At 44.5% G+C, this 20776-nt stretch overlaps 1 protein-coding gene and 1 pseudogene across 1 annotated transcript; both read left to right on the top strand.

Annotated features, from left to right (window-relative positions):
* The first annotated feature begins 11124 nt into the window (after positions 1–11124).
* Positions 11125–12368, top strand: LOC123101306 (uncharacterized; annotated as a pseudogene).
* A 1234-nt stretch (positions 12369–13602) lies between these two features.
* Positions 13603–17777, top strand: LOC123103222 (protein FAR1-RELATED SEQUENCE 5). The gene is made up of 7 exons (XM_044524734.1): positions 13603–13746; positions 13896–14237; positions 14760–15024; positions 15131–15821; positions 15951–16400; positions 16488–16775; positions 16911–17777. The coding sequence occupies exons 1-5, from the start codon at positions 13706–13708 to the stop codon at positions 16109–16111; spliced, it is 1500 nt and encodes a 499-aa protein (XP_044380669.1). The 5' UTR covers positions 13603–13705; the 3' UTR covers positions 16112–16400; positions 16488–16775; positions 16911–17777.
* Positions 17778–20776: the final 2999 nt, after the last annotated feature.

Below are 20776 nucleotides of genomic sequence, written 5' to 3' on the forward strand. Positions count from 1 at the left end.
CTATCGTATTGGGGTTATGCTTTAGAGACGGCCGCATTCACGTTAAATAGGGCAGCATCGAAATCCGTTGAGACAACGCCTTATGAACTGTGGTTTGGCAAGAAACCAAAGTTGTCGTTTCTAAAAGTTTGGGGCTGCGATGCTTATGTGAAAAAGCTTCAACCTGATAAGCTTGAACCCAAATCGGAGAAATGTGTCTTCATAGGATACCCAAAGGAGACTGTTGGGTACACCTTCTATCACAGATCCGAAGGCAAAACTTTTGTTGCTAAATTCGGAATATTTCTGGAGAAGGAGTTTCTCTCGAAAGAAGTAAGTGGGAGGAAAGTAGAACTTGATGAGGTAACTATACCTGCTCCCCTATTGGAAAGTAGTTCATCGCAGAAACCGGTTTCTGCGACACCTACACCAATTAGTGAGGAAGTTAATGATGATGATCATGGAACTTCAGATCAAGTTGTTACTGAACCTCATAGGTCAACCAGAGTAAGATCCGTACCAGAGTGGTACGGAAATCCTGTTCTGGAAGTTATGTTACTAGACCATGACGAACCTACGAACTATGAAGAAGCGATGGTGAGCCCAGATTCCACGAAATGGCTTGAGGCCATGAAATCTGAGATGGGATCCATGTATGAGAACAAAGTGCGGACTTTGGTTGACTTGCCCGATGATCGGCAAGCAATTGAGAATAAATGGATCTTCAAGAAGAAGACTGACGCTGACGGTAATGTTACTGTCTATAAAGCTCGACTTGTTGCGAAAGGTTTTTGACAAGTTCAAGGGATTGACTACGATGAGACCTTCTCACCCGTAGCGATGCTTAAGTCTGTCCGAATCATGTTAGCAATTGCCGCATTTTATGATTATGAAATTTGGCAAACGGATGTCAAAACTACATTCCTGAATGGATTTCCAGAAGAAGAGTTGTATATGATGCAACCAGAAGGTTTTGTCGATCCAAAGGGAGCTAACAAAGTGTGCAAGCTCCGGCGATCCATTTATGGACTGGTGCAAGCCTCTCGGAGTTGGAATAAACGCTTTGATAGTGTGATCAAAGCATTTGGTTTTGTACAGACTTTTGGAGAAGCCTGTATTTACAAGAAAGTGAGTGGGAGCTCTGTAGCATTTCTAATATTATATGTGGATGACATATTGTTGATTGGAAATGATATAGAATTTCTAGATAGCATAAAGGGATACTTGAATAAGAGTTTTTCAACGAAAGACCTCGGTGAAGCTGCTTATATATTGGGTATCAAGATCTATAGAGATATATCAAGACGCTTAATTGGACTTTCACAAAGCACATACCTTGACAAAATTTTGAAGAAGTTCAAAATGGATCAAGCAAAGAAAGGGTTCTTTCATGTGTTACAAGGTGTGAAGTTGAGTAAGACTCAATGCCAGACCACTGCAGAAGATAGAGAGAAAATGAAAGATGTTCCCTATGCTTCAGCTATAGGCTCTATCATGTATGCAATGTTGTGTACCAGACCTGATGTGTGCCCTGCTATAAGTCTAGCAGGGAGGTACCAAAGTAATCCAGGAGTGGATCACTGGACAGCGGTTAAGAACATCCTAAAATACCTGAAAAGGACTAAGGATATGTTTCTCGTTTATGGAGGTGACAAAGAGCTCATCGTAAATGGTTACGTTGATGCAAGCTTTGACACTGATCCGGACGATTCTAAATCGCAAACCGGATACGTGTTTACATTGAACGATGGAGCTGTCAGTTGGTGCAGTTCTAAACAAAGCGTTGTGGCGGGATCTACGTGTGAAGCGGAGTACATAGCTGCTTCGGAAGAAGCAAATGAAGGAGTCTGGATGAAGGAGTTCATATCCGATCTAGGTGTCATACCTAGTGCATCGGGTCCAATGAAAATCTTTTGTGACAATACTAGTGCAATTGCCTTGGCGAAGGAATCCAGATTTCACAAGAGAACCAAGCACATCAAGAGACACTTCAACTCCATCCGGGATTTAGTCCAGGTGGGAGACATAGAAATTTGCAAGATACATACGGATCTGAATGTTGCAGACCCGTTGACTAAGCCTCTTCCACGAGCAAAACATGATCAACACCAAGGCTCCATGGTGTAAGAATCATTACTATGTAATTTAGATTATTGACTCTAGTGCAAGTGGGAGACTGAAGGAAATATGCCCTAGAGGCAATAATAGAGTTATTATTTATTTCCTTATATCATGATAAATGTTTATTATTCATGCTAGAATTGTATTAACCGGAAACATGATACATGTGTGAATACATAGACAAATAGAGTGTCACTAGTATGCCTCTACTTGACTAGCTCATTGATCGAAGATGGTTATGTTTCCTAACCATAGACAAAGAGTTGTCGTTTGATTAATGAGATCACATCATTAGGAGAATGATGTGATTGACTTGACCCATTCCGTTAGCTTAGCACTCGATCGTTTAGTATGTTGCTATTGCTTTCTTCATGACTTATACATGTTCCTATGACTATGAGATTATGCAACTCCTGTTTACCGGAGGAACACTTTGTGTGCTACCAAACGTCACAACGTAACAGGGTGATTATAAAGGTGCTCTACAGGTGTCTATGAAGGTACTTGTTGGGTTGGCATATTTCGTGATTAGGATTTGTCACTCCGATTGTCGGAGAGGTATCTCTGGGCCCTCTCGGTAATGCACATCACTTAAGCCTTGCAAGCATTGCAACTAATGAGTTAGTTGCGGGATGATGTATTATGGAACGAGTAAAGAGACTTGCCGGTAACGAGATTGAACTAGGTATTGAGATACCGACGATCGAATCTTGGGCAAGTAACATACCGATGACAAAGGGAACAACGTATGTTGTTATGCGGTCCGACTGATAAAGATCTTCGTAGAATATGTGGGAGCCAATATGAGCATCCAGGTTCCGCTATTGGTTATTGACCGGAGACATGTCTCGGTCATGTCTACATAGTTCTCGAACCCGTAGGGTCCGCACGCTTAAACGTTTCGATGAAGTTATATTATGAGTTTATATGTTTTGATGTACCAAAGGTTGTTCGGAGTCCCGGATGTGATCACGGACATGACGAGGAGTCTCGAAATGGTCGAGACATGAAGATTGATATATTGGAAGCCTATGTTTGGATATCAGAAGTGTTCCGGGTGAAATCGGGATTTTACCGGAGTACCGGGAGGTTATCGGAACCCCCCGGGAGCTTAATGGGCCATAGTGGGCCTTGTGGAGAAGAGGAGAGGCGGCCAGGGCAGGGCCGCGCGCCCCTCCCCCTAGTCCGAATAGGACAAGGAGTGGGGGGCGGCGCCCCCCCCCCCTTTCCTTCCTCTCTCCCTCCTCTTTCCCCCTCCTCTCCTAGTCCAACAAGGAAAAGGGAGGGAGTCCTACTCCCGGTAGGAGTAGGACTCCTCCTAGCGCGCCCCCTCTAGGCCGGCCGCACCTCCCCCCTTGCTCCTTTATCATCATCGTCACCATGCCGTCGTGCTGACGAAACTCTCCCTCAACACTCGGCTGGATCAGAGTTCGAGGGACGTCATCGGGCTGAACGTGTGCTGAACTCGGAGGTGCCGTGCGTTCGGTACTTGATCAGTCGGATCGTGAAGACGTACGTCTACATCAACCGTGTTGTGCTAACGGTTCCCTTTCGGTCTATGAGGGTACGTGGACAACACTCTCCCCTCTCGTTGCTATGCATCACCATGATCTTGCGTGTGCGTAGGATTTTTTTTTTGAAATTACTACGTTCCCTACATTTTTTGCAAAAAACACTAGTCGGTGGTTTAGACCGTTTTGAGCATGATTATGACAGGTGGGTCCTGCTGGACAGGATGGCATTGCAAATAAGAAAGTCGATTACATCCCTATATAATTTTGTTTTGCAAAAAGACCCCTGAAAAAAAAGCAATCGGGTCCTCCATCTCCTCCCACCAGTCCGGCGGTGGATGTCGGCTGCCACTCCCTCCCTGTGCGCGACCGGCACAGCTGCTGCTTGCTCAGGCGGCGGGGCATAGGGGAGGTCCGGTGTTGTCGGGGACGCGCGCCACCGCAACGCCATTCCTAGGCTGGCGCCGGCGAGGAGACACTGGAGGTTGCTGACGTCCTCCCTGCCTCCCAGGCCATTGCTCGTCATGGATAGAAGACGCGGGAGGTGGGGCTAGATGAACGAGCACGGGGGCGAGACTCCCCCAAGGCTAGCAGCAGAGGTGACGCGGGACTCCGGCAGCAACGACGGGGCCAACACGGAGGCGACACGGGACTCCTTTATCTGAATTACTTTTGCATCTTTATTTTTAATCCTTTTATTCACTTGTTGTTGGAAGTAAATATTGCATATAGAGTGTTTTCTTGAAATTTACAAGTAGAATGCTTCATCGTTGGTCGTTTGCTGCTACTACTATAGAGTGTGTTTTCAGTTACTCTGTGTCTAATATGGATGGTGTACTTAACTATGGTATTTTAGACATTTTTCCTTTGGATAATGGTAATTCTTGCTATCATTTACATGCGTAGATGAGTTTCCCCGGTCATTTGTACATATTGTATTTCTATGATTATGTCTCCTCCAGGAGCATCAGAAACTTTGCATTCTACACTTACAGAGAGCAATTTTGGTTGCTCTATATTAACTTTCTCTGATCCCATTCAAGCAATTTCTCATAGTGATTGTTTCATAACGCAACTATGGATTTTTAAGGACCCATGTGTGCATTTTCGAGCGAGCAAGAAATCAATTCCCATAGTTGGTTGTTGTGTGCGTGTGAAACTGTGAATCAATCAAGGCATCCAAGCTGGATAGCTAGGTCATGCCTATCTCGCTAGGCAGGACCGGTGCTAGCTTCATGTTGCTAATCATTCAGGAGAGGATTGAGTCAGCTTGCTTCGTCGTCGTCACCCCGTGGCGCAGGGGTTGTGGCGAGGCATGGCGGCATGGTTTGCGGTGCTAAGGCGTGCAGTTTTTACGATAGGTGCTAAAGCGTGCTTTGGGGCATAATTTATTTCACATAAAATTGCTCCAAACAATTTCGATTGCTCATCATATACTAATAAGCCAAAAAGGACAGCAAGTTTGGACACTCTCCCAACATCCAACTGAAATGGAATGGTGCATGGCTTGAAATATATCATGCCCTCTTGCGATAAGATAACAATCAAGTACATCACCATTCAATGTTACTTGCCTATTTCTTTGAGTAGCGAACATATATACGCACAAAAGAGAGTAAGATTGAGTAGTAAAATTTTAACAAGCACGCCCACGAGAAGCTCGAACCTATGTAAAATATTTAACAACTAGAAAAGCTCTCTCTATCATATGTAAGAATCTTAGCAATTAGGACATGTAAAATATTTTATCGATCACATTTCTTTTGGCAGGGTGATGAGCTAAAAAGAAAATACCGTTTAGCCAAATGGGATATCACCTGTAGACCGAAAGACCAAGGGGGTCTCGGGATTAAGAATCTTGAAGTTAAGAACAGATGTCTTCTCAGCAAGTGGTTATGGAAGTTATCAAGTGAGACTGACGCCACTTGGGCGCAAATCCTCCGTAGCAAGTATCTTCAAACCAAAATTTTGTCTCAGGTGACAGTAAGACCGACTGATTCACCATTTTGGAAAGGGCTTATAAAAGTAAAGCTTTCCTTGTTTAATAGGACAAAGTTTATTGTTGGTGACGGTGCCAGCACGCGATTCTAGGAGGATACTTGGCTCGGAGAGGCACCCTTAGCCATCCAATACCCTTCTTTGTATCGTATTGTTCAACAACGTGAGGTTTTTGTTGCAACGGTACTACAATCAGTCCCCCTTAATATTCAGTTCAGAAGGGAGTTAGTGGGTAATCGTTGGGATGAATGGTTACATCTAGTACGTAGACTGATGACGTTCAGCTTTCCCAACAACCCGATAAATTACACTTAAAGCTTACTAGGTCAGGAGTATTTACAGTTAAATCAATGTATGTTGATGTTATCAATTCAAACTCGATTCCTAGTTCCAAACATGTTTGGGTTGTCAAAGTCCCTTTGAAAATCAAAGTGTTTATGTGGTTTCTCCATAAACAAGTTATTTTAACTAAGGATAACTTGACAAAGCGTAATTGGACATGACTTACTAGGTGTAGTTTTTGTGATCGAGATGAGACGATCAAACACCTTTTTCTTGATTGCCTGCTAGCTAAAGTTTTATGGAGACCGGTCCATATTGCTTTCAATATTACTCCATCGAGTTCAGTCAACACATTATTTGGAACATGGCTTAATGGGGTAGAGCCGGAGTTAGCGCGACATGTTCGTGTTGAAGTCTGCGCCTTGGTGTGGGCGCTCTGGAATTGCAGAAATGATTTGGTTTTTAACAGGACAACACACATTCATTTTTTGCGGTTATTTTCAGAGCCACGGCGTTGATCCGTTCGTGGTCGCTACTCACTCCGACGGAGGCCAGGGAGCGTTTGGTTACTGGATCTATTCGCTGGGAGATGGTAGCTTGGGATATCTTCAACCGGTTTGAATGGCGGTCATGTAATAGGATAGGCAATTAGTTTACCTATCTCTCTTTAGCCAGCCGGTTGTGGCGTCCTTTATTTGGCTAGTTTGTGTTTCTAGCCCATTTTGGCTCTGTGTGAGCTTTTTTTTTCACTTTTCCAGTTGGAGACTTTGAGACCTTGTTGAAACTTATTTATTTGGTTTAATAACATGGCCGTATGCATCGCTCTGATGCAGAGGCCGGGGAGATCCCCCTTTTCGGAAAAAAGGACATGCAGGAGACCATGGAAAGGCTACCATACAACCTATATTCTAAATGCAATATGTAGGTTGAGGTAAGCATGCCCTGGTGCTTGCATTTCAAATTGAGGTCTAGGTTTGTAACGTTTGTCATTCCTTTGCCTACATGGATTTCCTGTGTAGTCCTTTTTAGATGTTCTTTCGTGCAGTCTATATTTCTTATTATCAAAAGTGCGTGGGCAAGGGGGCTGGTACCCTGAATTGCTTTTTGCACAAGAGAAAAGCTATTTATATTGTTTCGGGCCTTGAGATGATTTATATCTTTCATGTCTTCCATGGTGGTTTTTTAGCCTTGGACACTTAGGCGGCCTAGCAGCACCTTGCAATTGTGCCCGCTTTAGTCGCTTAGGCATCAGGGCGGTTGGTGCTCGCCTTATGTCGTCTTACCGGCTTATTAACAATGGTTCTTTGCCTTCAGTCTTTATTTTTATTTGGAGGAAGGTAGGGGATAATATCTAGCTTCAATGTACCATTATGAGTATTATACCCTTAGAAAATTTACTTTCATGATCATCTCTTCCACAACGTGAAATAGATGTACAGATAATTGTCTTGTGTGAAAAGTTGGCAATTGTTGTTTGAAGATTTCGCATTAGTTGTTCTTTGCAGGTCCATTCAATGTAAAAGATGGTGTCAGGCCAAAATGCTTAGCTACACCAGATTTTCTTAAAAATTAGGAGATTTGCCTTTTGTGCTCATCTTTTCTACAGTGTGAAACGGATGCATAAATTCTGAAGAAGTCGACAATTGGCCATTCAAAAGAAGGTCGAGAATTGTTGTTGAAGATTCAACATTGGTTCTTTCCAGATCACTGCAATGCAAAAGGTGGTGTCAAGCCGAGATGCTTGGTTGCACCTCGAGATTTTCCCAAGACCATATGGGTTAGACTTCTATCATTTATAATGAGTAACCACAACTATATTACCGAAAAAGGGTTTCTCCCCGCTTTATATTATAAAGCAACCATCACCGATCACAAAACATGTGCTGGGGCGAACAACACATCAAATCCAAAAGAAAAGAGAGAGAAAAGGAAAACTAATGCCAACAGTACCGGCTCGACGAAACGCGGATGACTCGCCCCCGCTGCACCCTCCGGAGTTGTCCCACCACCCTCCTAGACTCCAGACCTCCGCGTACCAAGAAGGAATGCGACGATGGCTGACATTGCTGCCGGACATATCCTAGTGTTTCTCCCAGCACGCGGAAAGTGTTTCTCCTGGCACACGGAAAGAATTGGGGAATGGGTGCAACTATATTGCCAATGGTTGTAATTGTAGCAAATCTTGTGATAGTGACTTATATGTATGAACGGGCTGTTTGGTTTGAGCCCCAGCCAGCCACACCAAATTTTTGGTATGACCAATGTAAGGGCATAACCAAAAAATTGGTAAAGTAGTATTATTTGGATTGAAGCCATCCAAAGTTTGCCCATGCGAATAGTGTGAGGGGCCTATTAATTAATTACTGTCAAAAAGGTCTGCTGCCTTACTGCATGCACCACATAGTAATAGAAAATTAAAAAGTATACCTGGGACCCATCAATACAGGGTGACAAAACGGGACGCCAATTTTTTGGCAGAGCTTTTGGCCGCCCTCATCTCGCCAATGCGTTGGCCAGATTTACACAGGCGTATGCGGGCTGTGGTTGGCGCGCCAATTTCCTGGCAACAGTCCAAACGGCTACCAAATCCTACGGGCGAGCCAAAATATTGGTAAGGTAAGTTTTGGTTGTGATTCAAACGCACCCGAAGTCTCAATAATTGGATATAAGGGTGGTTCTTCCTTAAATCTAGGAGATGTTTTGTTCTGCTATGGAGATGATGATCAGTAGTATATACCCAAAATTGTGTCTTACATAATTGTGGCTCACGTAAGAGTTGCATAATTATTCGTACATTCTTGCGTATTATTTTCTGCTATCAATGGTCCACTTTGAGATGCTGACCAGTTTTTCATCTGTATGTTTTTTCGCGAATACGCAAAAGGCTTGCATATCATTGCATCTGTATGTTTCACAATACTAAACTTTACTCAACTGACAGATTTGCGTGTTATCGAAGTGCCTCTATTTAGTGATTTGATTGCAAATTTGTTTGCTGGTACCTCTACTTTCTGTAGTTTTTATATTTTACTTCTGTTTTAAATTTACTGAAGGAAGTGCCTTTGAAGTAAAGTTTGCTGATATGCAAGACTCTGAGGCTCGCAAAGGAGTTTTGTTCTGTCAAATATAGAAACGTAAGAACACGTAGTTCCAACGTAAGTAAAGTATAGGCTCATTTTCGCTTAGGCATGTGCTTACTTGCCTAACACCTCACATTGTATAAATTGCTCTGTTACGTATAATATAACAGTTTGTGTTAACAAGCCTTGACGATGAATATGTTTCTGATTTTTCTACCGACCAAATCATCATTTTTTTAGGTTATAATGGAGTGAGCGCAGCAACACACGCCTTTCCCATCTAGTAGTAAGTCAAATTCAAATTAAGAAGACACGCCTTTCCCTTGTAGTAGTAAGTCAATTTCAAATTAAGAAGAATTATTTAGCCGGTGTCTCATTTAGCACTCATTTGGTTTAGAGGATTCCTACGAGATTTCCACCCACGAGATTTATTCTTTTATGTTCAGCATTCGTTCTAAAGGTATAGAGGTACTAGAATCATTAGGATTGTGTCCATATTGACTTAATTGTTTAGGACTTGTAGCATCTGGCTAGACCTTATAGAAATTTTGTAAGGATTGGAAGGGGTAGCACATCGAACCCTTTACTTTTTCATATTCCCTTGATCTGAGAATCATGTAAAGTGAATGATCCCTTGCCAAGGATGGCCGATTATTTCTTAACAAACCAGGCACTATGGTGAGACGTAAAGAAATCTGATCCCATTCCGACCTCAATATATATGTGTAATCGTCTTGTGCCGTATGTATTGAAATTGTTCGGGTGACATGGTCAAAGCCCTGAGCAAGAGCAAGAAAACTAAAAAATGTTAGTGCATTGGACTTGAAATCCAAATTGTGCTAGCTGACAAAGAGAAAACATAATACAATAGATCAATATTAGTTCTGACTAGTTGGTAAAAGGACTATAAATCTTTGAATAAAATGACTAAAAATCCATTGGGTGCTAGTGGTTCCATTCCACAGCATAACAAAGAATTAGATGAATGAATGAATGAAAGTCATGATCATGCCTCCAGTAGGAAGATCGAGGAACCGGTGTTGGCCCTCCTCGTTCATGAGATCCTAAGCGTGATGGGTGAAATTAGATATTATTCTTTCATAAGTCCATACAAGTGACCTGGCCAAATCCTTGGTCAACAGGCAACATCATAGATTGATAATATTTTTTTGGTTAAATATATAAAAAGAAAATATGCTTCACCTGCCTATATTGTAAGTTTATAGTGGAGCCTCACAACATCTATGAAACCAAATAAACAAGATGAAAGTATATTTCATGATGGATCTTAATATGCTAATTATATGTCCTAAATATTTGTACGCTCGCCTCCATTGCGGGTGCTTGTGGGCTAACTCTCTACTTTAGGGCATTTTAACCGATCCCCAATATGGCCATAAGGGAGTAAATTTTTTGGTTTACTCCCTTATGGTGGACCTACCCGATCCCCTAAAAATGTTAACGGGCTATAATTTTTACTCCAACTCCCCCCCCCAAGATTTTCCTAAATATACTTCATCGTGCGGCGGTCGAGTAAAACTCCCTCTCGCCCTCCCGCGCCGCACTGCCTCCCGCCCCCGCCATCGCCACCGATGACCCTTGAGCCGGTCGAAATGCATAACCAACCACCCCCCCCCCCCGCTCCCGCTCACCCTGCCGGACACCAACGCCGGCTTTTCACCGCCGGAAACCACCCACGCGCGATGCTACTGGTGCCAAAAAAAGTTTGGGAATGACAAAGAACCGTCGGGTCCTAGCTCCGCATCCAACCGCGCCAATGGTGTCCGGGGTGGTCACCGTGTCTCCGACAATGGCACGCCACCCTCCTGCCGCACCTACCAGAGGCAAACAGGCTCGAAAGCCGGCAGCGGAGGCGGCGCTCGTCGAGGCGGCCGCCAAGAAGAAGACGAAGAAGACCGCGTCGGCGCCTCCTGCAAAGCCTATGCCTCATGTGGCAACTCCAGCTTCCCCTACGGCGACTGCCCCGGGGCGAGTGGCAGCCGCAACCGACAACAAAAAACGCAGCCACCAAGTGCTCGATGAAATGTTAACAAGGTAAAAATAAAACATCGTGTCCCGTTGGTATTCGATGGTGATTGTTCATGATCGGTAGTAATTGTTTATAGTGCTTGCTTTGACATTGTACAACAGAGATGAATACGACCGAATTCCTTGCATCGTTGGAGTCCTTGGCCACCGTTGGCCTTGATGATCTCAACTATGACTCGTTTTGGGATCATTCGGCCACCCAAGACACGGAGGAGGCTAAGGAGGATGTCCAAGAGGTGGTGGCCGAGGAGGAGGTGGTGGAGGTGATTGAAGCAAGCACCAAGGCCTCAAGGAGCCGCACCCAAAATACAACCAAAAGGAGGACCTTGCACTTTGCGACGCTTGGTGTGCCATCTCCATGGATGCAACGATCGAAACGGATCAAACCAAGACCATGTTTTGGGAGAGGATCATCAACTACTATAGCATCTCTTTGGACGTGTGATCAAGCTGTACACAAGGTTCGCTTGGGCATCGTTGGAGCACCATCCATGATCAATTGAACCGATGGTCCGGTTGCATCGACCAAGTGAACCATGCTCCACCGAGTGGTGCAGGTGGCGGAGTATGGCCCCTGCATCCAAGAGCTATTCAAGCATTGGAACACCAAGTTCGGCCACAAGCCCTTCACTTTGCATCATTGCTACAAAGAGCTATGCAGGAATGAGAAGTGGATCCAAAGAATTGTGGAGACCACTCCGAAGAGGTCAAGGTTGATCATATCCGTTGAGGACGACGACGAGGTTGATGAAGATGCCAACAATAGACCGAAAGGAAATAAGATTGCAAAAGAAAGAAACAAGATGAATGCATTCGGTGGCACTTACAAGGATGAACTTGTGGCAATGATTGAGACCAATAAGGTGTTGGCGGCCAAATGCAAAGAAGACAAGATGGCGAGGTGGAATGAGCTCAAGCCCTTCGAGGATGTTAAGTGGAATACCAAGTTTGCGGAAGAAGAGAGAAAGTTGAAGGCTGAGGAGTGCAGGCTTGCACTTGAGGAGGAGATGATTCTTGATGCAAAGAAGGCCGAAGAGCATGCTATCATGTTCATGAATCCAAACAAAATTGATGAAACCGCAAGAAAGTATTGGGATCTCACTTGTGGAGAAATCTTGGCCTCTCTTCGGAATGTTGGTGGTGGCCGAGGGGGTGGTGATGGTGGCCTAGAGGGTGGGGTGGTGGTGATGGTGGACGAGAGAATGTCGAGGTTGATTTCTTTGCCGAGGACATCGTTTGAGTGGTGGTGACCGAGAGGGTGGTGGTGCATGCCAAAGATTGGCTCGATCCACAACATATACATGTTATGTTTGTGGTGATTTTGAATCAAACATTGTGTTTGAAGTGATGTATTTTGGGTGAACTTGGCATTGTTTAAATTTGAAAAACGCGGTGATGAAACTTTATGTTATAACGATTATTGCTATCCATGCTTTAATCTGAATAATTTTAAGATATGTATTGTGTAGAGATTGTGTTTGTGTGACTAGTATACAAAATGGCCACAAATTTGATTTTGCTCCACTAACTACAGGGGATCGGCTAGGTGCGGTCACCGTTAGTGGAGTAAAATTTTACTCCACTAACTTTACTTCAACTTTTACTCCACTAACTTTTAGGGTATCGGTTAGAAATGCCCTTAAGCTCACGACTTTATGTAACTAGATGATACACCTTGTTGCAAGAATATTTTGAAATATATATTTTTTAAGGGAGACCAATAACAGCTGGACTTTTTATTATGATAGGCAGTGAGCAGTATGTACATTGACCATGGAGGTCATAAAGAGAAAAAACTCAGAGAAAGCTGAAAAAAGGGGGTATAAAAAGGACGGAAAAATCTCTCAGCCTGGGTCCCCGAAGGGCGACAACATGCAGTTCGCACCCCCCAGTCTCTACATTTACAAATCTCCTCGGATCTCCTGTAGTGTGGTTGCCGCCACATAAATTTTGTTGTTAAAGATTCTGTTGTTTCGTTCCAGCCATATCCTCCGTGATACCAGTATCAGCATGGACTTGATTTCCTTCGTGTGTTCTGTCGCCGCCTTGGATACAATTGATATCGAGAGCTCTTTATTTCAATGAGAACTGATTGTATGAAACATGAATATTTGGAGTAATAACATGAAAATTAAAACTAATGATACATATAATTATATGTTTGAATATTTTGCATGATATAAATATCATAATAGAATGGAAATTCTTGAGGTGTCTTTTTCTTATGCATGGTCGCAAGTTGAGGTGATCATTTACTCATGCATGTTGAATGTTGAGGTGACATGCTTGCATGTTGAGAAAAATATGGTGTTATGGGCGAGAGGGGCATTTTGGTGGACGAGCTGCATGGAGGCCGCTATCTGGAGCGGTCGTCTTGGTGCTGCGATGCGTGATGGCTGCTGTTTTTACTATATACGAGACCTATTTAGTGCGTATACAGATGTGCCGCATAGTCATGTTCACAATTTGTACGTGGGCCAGCGATTTCGGCCCCGCCTCGCACGCACGAGATGTGCTACCTGGGCGGCTTTGAAAAATGGCCCACTACGCGGCCTGGGAGCAGGTGGGGGTGGTTCGGGAAATAAATGTATCTGTTGGGCCTGTCCAACCACAGCGACGACCATTAAGCCGTCTGTGGTCGTGCATGGGCACTAGAACCGGGCCAGGTGACCGCCGCTTCTCGCCATGGACGGCATGGAGTTCTTCTTCGAGGATTCTGGAGCTGGGTAAAGTTCTCTAAAAATTCCTATTTCGCGCCAAAGTTTCCGCTGATGGGTGTGGTTTTGTGAACTGGATTTCGATTTTGGACTGTAATTTCCCCCCGTCTTGTTCTTATAAGAGTCAGATCTGGCTATCCTCTTAACTGCCTTCGCAGGCTCGTGCCGCGCTTGGACGGCGGTGACGTCCTACGAGATTTAGTTGCCGGCGTGGACCTGCCTGGTGGCGGCACCAGTTGGAGTGCTGACGCTGACGAGGTCTTGTCTTCTTCTCTGCCGATGGGGCTAGTCGGAGGACTGAAGGATTATGAAGGGCGCGAGGATACGGGTGAAACAATGCTCACTCGGAGGGGGCGCGGCTCGTCTGATCTTGGCGGCGAAGGTGTGGGCGACTCCTGCGAGATAGGCGATACAGAAGTTGCATCTGGCGTCGAGGATAACGATACAGTCGAAGAGGGCGTCGCAGTGTCAAACGCAAATCAGTCTTGTTGGACCAAGAGGTAATTTTACCGTTCCCTGAACTTTTAGCCTCTTCGCGTTTTAATGATTTTGCCCTGATCTAGAATTTATGCCTATCGGTTTGGCTAATAGATTTGCTGTGATGCTGTTCATCTCATGGCTTGTCTTACTAGTCGCTGGACCAAAACCTGAAAATTACTGAAGTATATGAGTATTGTAAATATCTGAAAAAAGTACAGTAATCTAGTAGCACCAGGACGTTCATGCCCCAGATGCAGGATATGCTATGTTCGATTTCAAGCCGTGGCTAGCGTGCCCAGATTACAGATAATGAATGATTTTGCAGACTGAAAAAAGAAAACCCATAACCATCTCTTGTTTTCTTTTTTTGGTCGGTACAAGTGATTTTTTGTGAATTGCTTGATGATAAATGTATAGCTATGTTCAAGACACCATAACCATCTCCTGTGTCATCTATGGGCAGCGATATTATGGTCGCCACTGTATTTGCTTTTCTTTCAAACCAATTAGAATCTGATTGGGTTGTGTGCCATTCTTTGCAGGGTTAGAGTTGGGAAAGTGGCTGATGTGAGGGAGCCTAGCTCTTCGAGGATGACTGCCCTTGAAGCTTCTGTCCGTGCATTTGTCGATAAAAAATCTAGAAATGTTGTCAATCCGTCTATTGGGACTAGCTTTGATTCTGTCGAAGAGGGCTACGAGTTTTACAATCTGTATTCATGGGAGGTCGGTTTTGGTGTCCGCTATGCAAAAAGCCGTTTGAATGTACACCAGAAAAAGTGCATGCAAGAGATAGTGTGTGCCTGTGCGGTGAGTAACTAGGCAGAACAACATTCTCTTGTATTTTGATGCTTCTGTCACATATATTTACTAAAAAAATTGGCATGTCTCTTGTCTGCATGCTTGTTTCCTGCAGGGTAAGCCATTGCAGGCCAACAGTCGGTCAACGAGGTGTGGCTGCAATGCCATGATAAGACTGCTGAGGTCGGATGATGGTGGATGGTATGTATGTGAGCACAAGTCCGAGCACAACCATGCTTTATCTGTCATTTGTGGAGAGAAATTGCACTGGAAGTCGCACCGACACATAGATACCTATACGAGGGACCTGGTTAAGCAGTTGAGAGAGAATAATATCAGCATTAGCAAGGTGTATAGTGTTGTAGGGAGTTTTTTTGGCACGATTAGGGACGTGCCATTCACGAAACGGTCCTTAAAAACACTATGTGAAAAACTGAACCAGGAACAGTCGCTAAATGATGCAACAAAAACCATAGATGTGTTCAACGACATGCGGGCAGAGGACCCAGAATTTAAATACAGTGTCCAGGTGGACACCGAGGGCAGAATTAAGACACTGATGTGGGCAACTGGTAGAGGCATTGAGCAGTTCAAGTGTTTCGGTGATGTTGTGACATTTGATACGACCTATAAGACATTCCTGTACGACATGCCATTTGGCCTATTTGTTGGTGTTAACAATCATTTCCAGAGTGTCATTTTTGGAGGTGTACTGATGAGTGATGAGAAGGTGGAGACTTTCAAGTGGATATTCACAGAGTTCTTCCAAATGCTAGCAGCGCCACAGCCTAAAACTATCTTAACAGGTAACACAGCCTGCGTAAAAACAGAAAAAGAACTGCGCATTGATTTACATCAATATGCTGCGATCCGTCTTATAGGTATAAAAGTTTAATGCTCTTGCTTGATTTTCTATATTGTTGATACATACCAAGCTCGTTCGATGGAAATTGCAATAGTTGACGTGATGCCGTGGACTGTACATCGTTGGTGCAAATGGCATGTACTGAAGAAAGCAAAGGAGAGCCTTGGAGCACTGCTTGCAAAGGGGAGTGAATTCAAGCCAGAGCAGCAAACTAGTCCACCACGCAGTTAGTATTGATGAGTTCGAGAATGGGTGGGCTTGCATGTTGGAGAAATATGGGCTACAAAAAAATGCATTCCTGACCCAGCTGTATGAGGTGAGGGGGAAGTGGGCAAAGCCATAATTTATGGGTGTATTCCGTGCGAAAATGACAAGCACGCAATGAAGCGAGAGTGCAAACCACCTTCTGAAAGGATATGTGCCACTGGGGTGCCCCATGCACTTGTTCATCAGGCAATATGAGAAGATGCAATTTGACCGCGATTCCGAAGAAAGTTACCAAGAGAAAAGGACAAAACTGGTGAGATGCAATTGGTCCCTATAACATAAGAAACAACTGTGATTAACGAATACTAAAAATCTTTTGTTATATGATCATCATTTGCAGGGTGGGGTTGTCCTGAAGCAAAATATCCCAATTGAGGTACATGCGTCGGAGGTGTACATCAGGACAATGTTTGAGAAATTTGGTGAAGTGTTGTATGGATGTGGATCTTATGACCTAATAGAAGTCAAGCCACGCTTGGAGTACATTGCTAGGCACATCAAATTTCAGTCAAAGGAAAAATGGTGCAAGAACGAGTTTGTGATCACTGTGAGCGAGGCAGCCGACGAGTTCAAGTGTGAGTGTGGGACGTCTGAGCACTATGGAATGGTGTGCAGCCATGCACTTAAGGTGAGTTATCGCACATCCTCTTCCTTAATTGCAATATTTTTTTCTAAAAATCGCGACAAGCTCCCTACATTTGCTATAGATAGTTTTAAAAGCACCGGAATAATGACTCTATTTTTCATGGATGCTGGTTTTTAGGTGATGATACACCTAAAACTGCGTGAGCTCCCTGTGAAGCATGTGCTGAAGCGATGGACAAAAGACGCGACAGATATACTGCCGCCAGAGTATTTGCGCTACCAAAAGGATCATGGGCCGCTCAAGTATTCCTCTCGCCGACACAACACTTTATACCTCTTGGCGCTGGATGTTGTTAAGTTAGGTGACAGCAATGTGGAAGCATATGCTCTTGCTGAGGAAAAACTGCGACATGTCAAAGTGCAGCTGGAGCCAGTTGCTGCTGTGAGGGATGGACTTGGGTTGTTTGATAAGGAGCTGGCCGCAGATTCAGCGGGTTCCGGCGTTGGTAACAAGCAGCACTTTGGTCGACCTGAGTCTGAGCACACCATTTCACAGGGATCGGATGTGTTCCCAGCTGCATCAAAGAAGCGGCCGGCTGGGCGCCCTACAACCAGCCGTGACAAGGCTCCATATGAACAACCATCAAAGAGGACTAGGTTTTGTTCAATATGCAGACTTCAGGGGCACAAGAGCACGACATGCCCTGCAAGGGGTGATGTGCCAAAGGCGCCCCGGAAATCTCCTCGCTGCTCAAAATGTGGTTTGACCGGGCATAGGAAGAACACATGCAGCAACCCCCCGAAAGTATGAAAATTCAGAAATTTTAGTGTTTTTTTCGTTGTTATCCTGATGGTATGCATTTGTCTATGTGACCCCTCTGCTGTTAGAAGCCATACCTAATTTGAACATCTAGAAAAGCGAGGGTCGTGCACTGTGTCTGGCACTATCTGTTTGCTTATGATGTCGACTCATCTCAGGCTGTTGACACATTTGTTTAATTTCCTGTCTTAAGTCAATTAGAAAAAAATCGTGTGTTGTGGGCAAGCTATTAAGATTCTCATTAATATTTCATATCTTTCAATGTTGACAAAATTGTTAAATTTTTTGTTTGAAGTCAGTTGGAAAAAAGATTGTTTGATGCGCATAATATTGTCTCACATTGTGAGTTAACCTTGGTCAAAAAAATCATTCTCTTCGTTGCCCCCCCCCCCCCCCCCCCCCCCCCCCCGCCGCGCAAAAATGACGGGAAAAGAAGGTTGTACGTATGAATGATGAAAAATTGTGCTGCAAAAGCAGTGAAAGCCGAAAACAATACAAAGAAATAAATTGATGTGCTCAAGAAAAACTCCCACTGTGTTGAAAAAAAAAGAAATAATTGAACAAGGGTGGCAAAAAAAACGATGCAATGCAAGCTTGTTGTGCAAATGATGCATGCATGGGCCGTATGTGTGTCGTTGGGGGCATGCTTCGATGGGCCGGAGTGCACTTTCGGCCACTGGGTTGAAAAATTCCCATCAGTGGATGCATAGTCTGTCTGCGCTTTGCGGTCTTGCGAGAAAAAATAAAGTAAATATAAGTTATTGCGGATTGCCTGCTGGGAATAACCAGGCATGCATCTCCTGCATGCTTCTGACCGGCCATCTGGGTGAGCCATGTGGTGCTCTTCGTCAGTGAGTGTTTTTCAGGTGGTGGTAGAAAAAACTCACCTGCCAAAAATGGCGGCGTGCTTTACCCACGCCGACGCAGTGTGGGCACGGGAGCGTTTCAGCTCGATTTCAAAAATAAAAAGTGTTATATCTTTGTTGTTCTTTTGCCATTAAATTAAATAATCTGTTTTTTTAGACTGTGTGTTTGCGGCGTGTTCGATTTTCAATATATTTGAGCCCGAAACAAAGGGATTGACGAAAAAATGTTTTATTTTCGCTTTGACGTATTACATGAAGCAGTGGCGATGGGAGACCGGTGGAAATCACTATCTTCGGAGGGGGAAACCGCTCCCTTGGGGTCCGTTCCAGCTAGTACCACTCAAGGCGGTGCCACCGGACCATGGGAGCCACTCACCAACTGGCTGGCGGACACAGGTGCCGAAAGGATTCTGACACGTGTGGATCTCCTGCTGGATTGCGATCGAGCTACTGCGCATATGCCTTTCCTCTATGGATGCTACCTTTACCATTAACAGTGGATTCCTCCCTTGGGATGACAGCTACAGGTAGTTCAATGCGTGCTGCCGCGTCGCTGCGGCGACAGACCAGCGGCACCGGACAGTACATTGAAGCAAGTGGGATAGGTGTGCTGACAGGTGAGTTGTGTGTCGGGCAATGCCCGTGCTCTCAATGCTGATCGCGACAGGCATGGCATGATGTCGCGTAAGAGAGAGCACGCATGCATGTGGTGGCCGCTGCGTGCCAACCATTTTCCTCGAAACGTCATTGGAAAAGAAGGAAAAATACAAATAATTTTTTTCTTTAAATCAAGTGAAAAAAATGTAATTTATACTTTTTTTGCTTAGGGCCATGCCTCATAGTTTTACTTATTTGGGGGTCCGCGTTTAAGGTTTAATGGTTCGGGGTTCCCGGGTCATGATGGGTTAGTGTTCGTACTTAAACGTAAAAAAAGGTGACGCTTATACAATTTATGTTTTTTTTCTTGGGTTTTTAACTCCTGCAGCTGGTTTCAAACCCGCTTCCTCATATCTTTGTCAACATGATTATCGCTACTCAATGAAGACCCATCCGATTTAAAAAGTTAATTGACCAGTAAATCAATACTTATCGTACGAGGAAAAAAAACTGAGGATACATATTCAACGCGTTAAATGGTTAGGGTATTTTGTTTCTGCGGCTGGCTCCAAATCCGCTTTCTCGTATCTTGGTTAACAGTACTGTCACCATTCAAAAAAAACAACCGACTAAAAACAATTTACTGCATAATTAAACGCTAGTTATCAGGGTGAGCGGAGAAAAAAACGAATAACGCCTATACATCGCATTTATATGCCAGGCCGATTCAAAAATGTCGTGTCATACCGATAAAAATGGTCCGACGGAACCGATTAAGTGGTGTGTTAGACGAATTTAGGGACGGGAGGGGCTGGAATGATCATTTTGTGCCACATTATGGTGGGCGTGGGGAAAGCGATGGTTATTTGGCCCATAAACCCTACCAGCCCCTCCCGTCCATAAATAACAAGAGCTTAGCCTTCCACCTGCTGCCTACTACTAATCGGATCTGATCCAGCTCTCTTCGGCGCGCCGCCACTTCCCCCTCCTTCATTGTGTGTCGCCGCTTTATATTCTCCCTCTATGTGCCTATACTTTCGATCAACCTTCGGGACATGCAACCTCTGGTTTTAGGTTTTAGAGCTACGATTTATGGTGTGGGTAGCTAGCTGCGTGGGTTTATGGTTTAGTAGCTAGTGGTGAGTTAGACCAATTCCCAGTTGTCACTCCGGAATGATCATTTTGTGCCACATTATGGTGGGCATGTAGGAAAAACGGTAGACTAGTTGTTTGGCCCATAAACCCTCCTAGCCCCTCCCGTCCATAAATAACAAGAGCTTAGCCTTCCACCTGCTGCCTGCTAAAAATCTGATCCGATCCAGCCCTCTTCGGCGCGCCGCCACTTCCCCCTCCTTCATTGTGTGTCGCCGCTTTATATTCTCCCTCTATGTGCCTCTACTTTCGATCCACCTTCGCGACATGCAACATCCGGTTTTAGGTTTTAGAGCTACAATTTATGGTTTTAGTAGCTACTTGCGTGGGTTCATGGTTTAGTAGCTAGTGGTCACTCCGGAATGACCATTTTGTGCCACATTATGGTGGGCGTAGGGAACAACGATAGACTAGATATTTGGCCCATAAACCCTCCCAGCCCCTCCCGTCCCTAAATAACAAGAGCTTAGCCCTCCACCTGCTGCGTACTACTAATCTGATCTGATCCAGCCCTCTTTGGCGCGCCGCCACTTCCCCCCCATTCCTTGTGTGTCGCCGCTTTCTATTGTCCCTCTGTGTGCCTCTACTTCCGATCCACCTTCACAAAAT

Source organism: Triticum aestivum, chromosome 5A, assembly GCF_018294505.1.
Source record: "Triticum aestivum cultivar Chinese Spring chromosome 5A, IWGSC CS RefSeq v2.1, whole genome shotgun sequence".
In the NCBI taxonomy this organism is placed as follows: Eukaryota; Viridiplantae; Streptophyta; class Magnoliopsida; order Poales; family Poaceae; genus Triticum; species Triticum aestivum.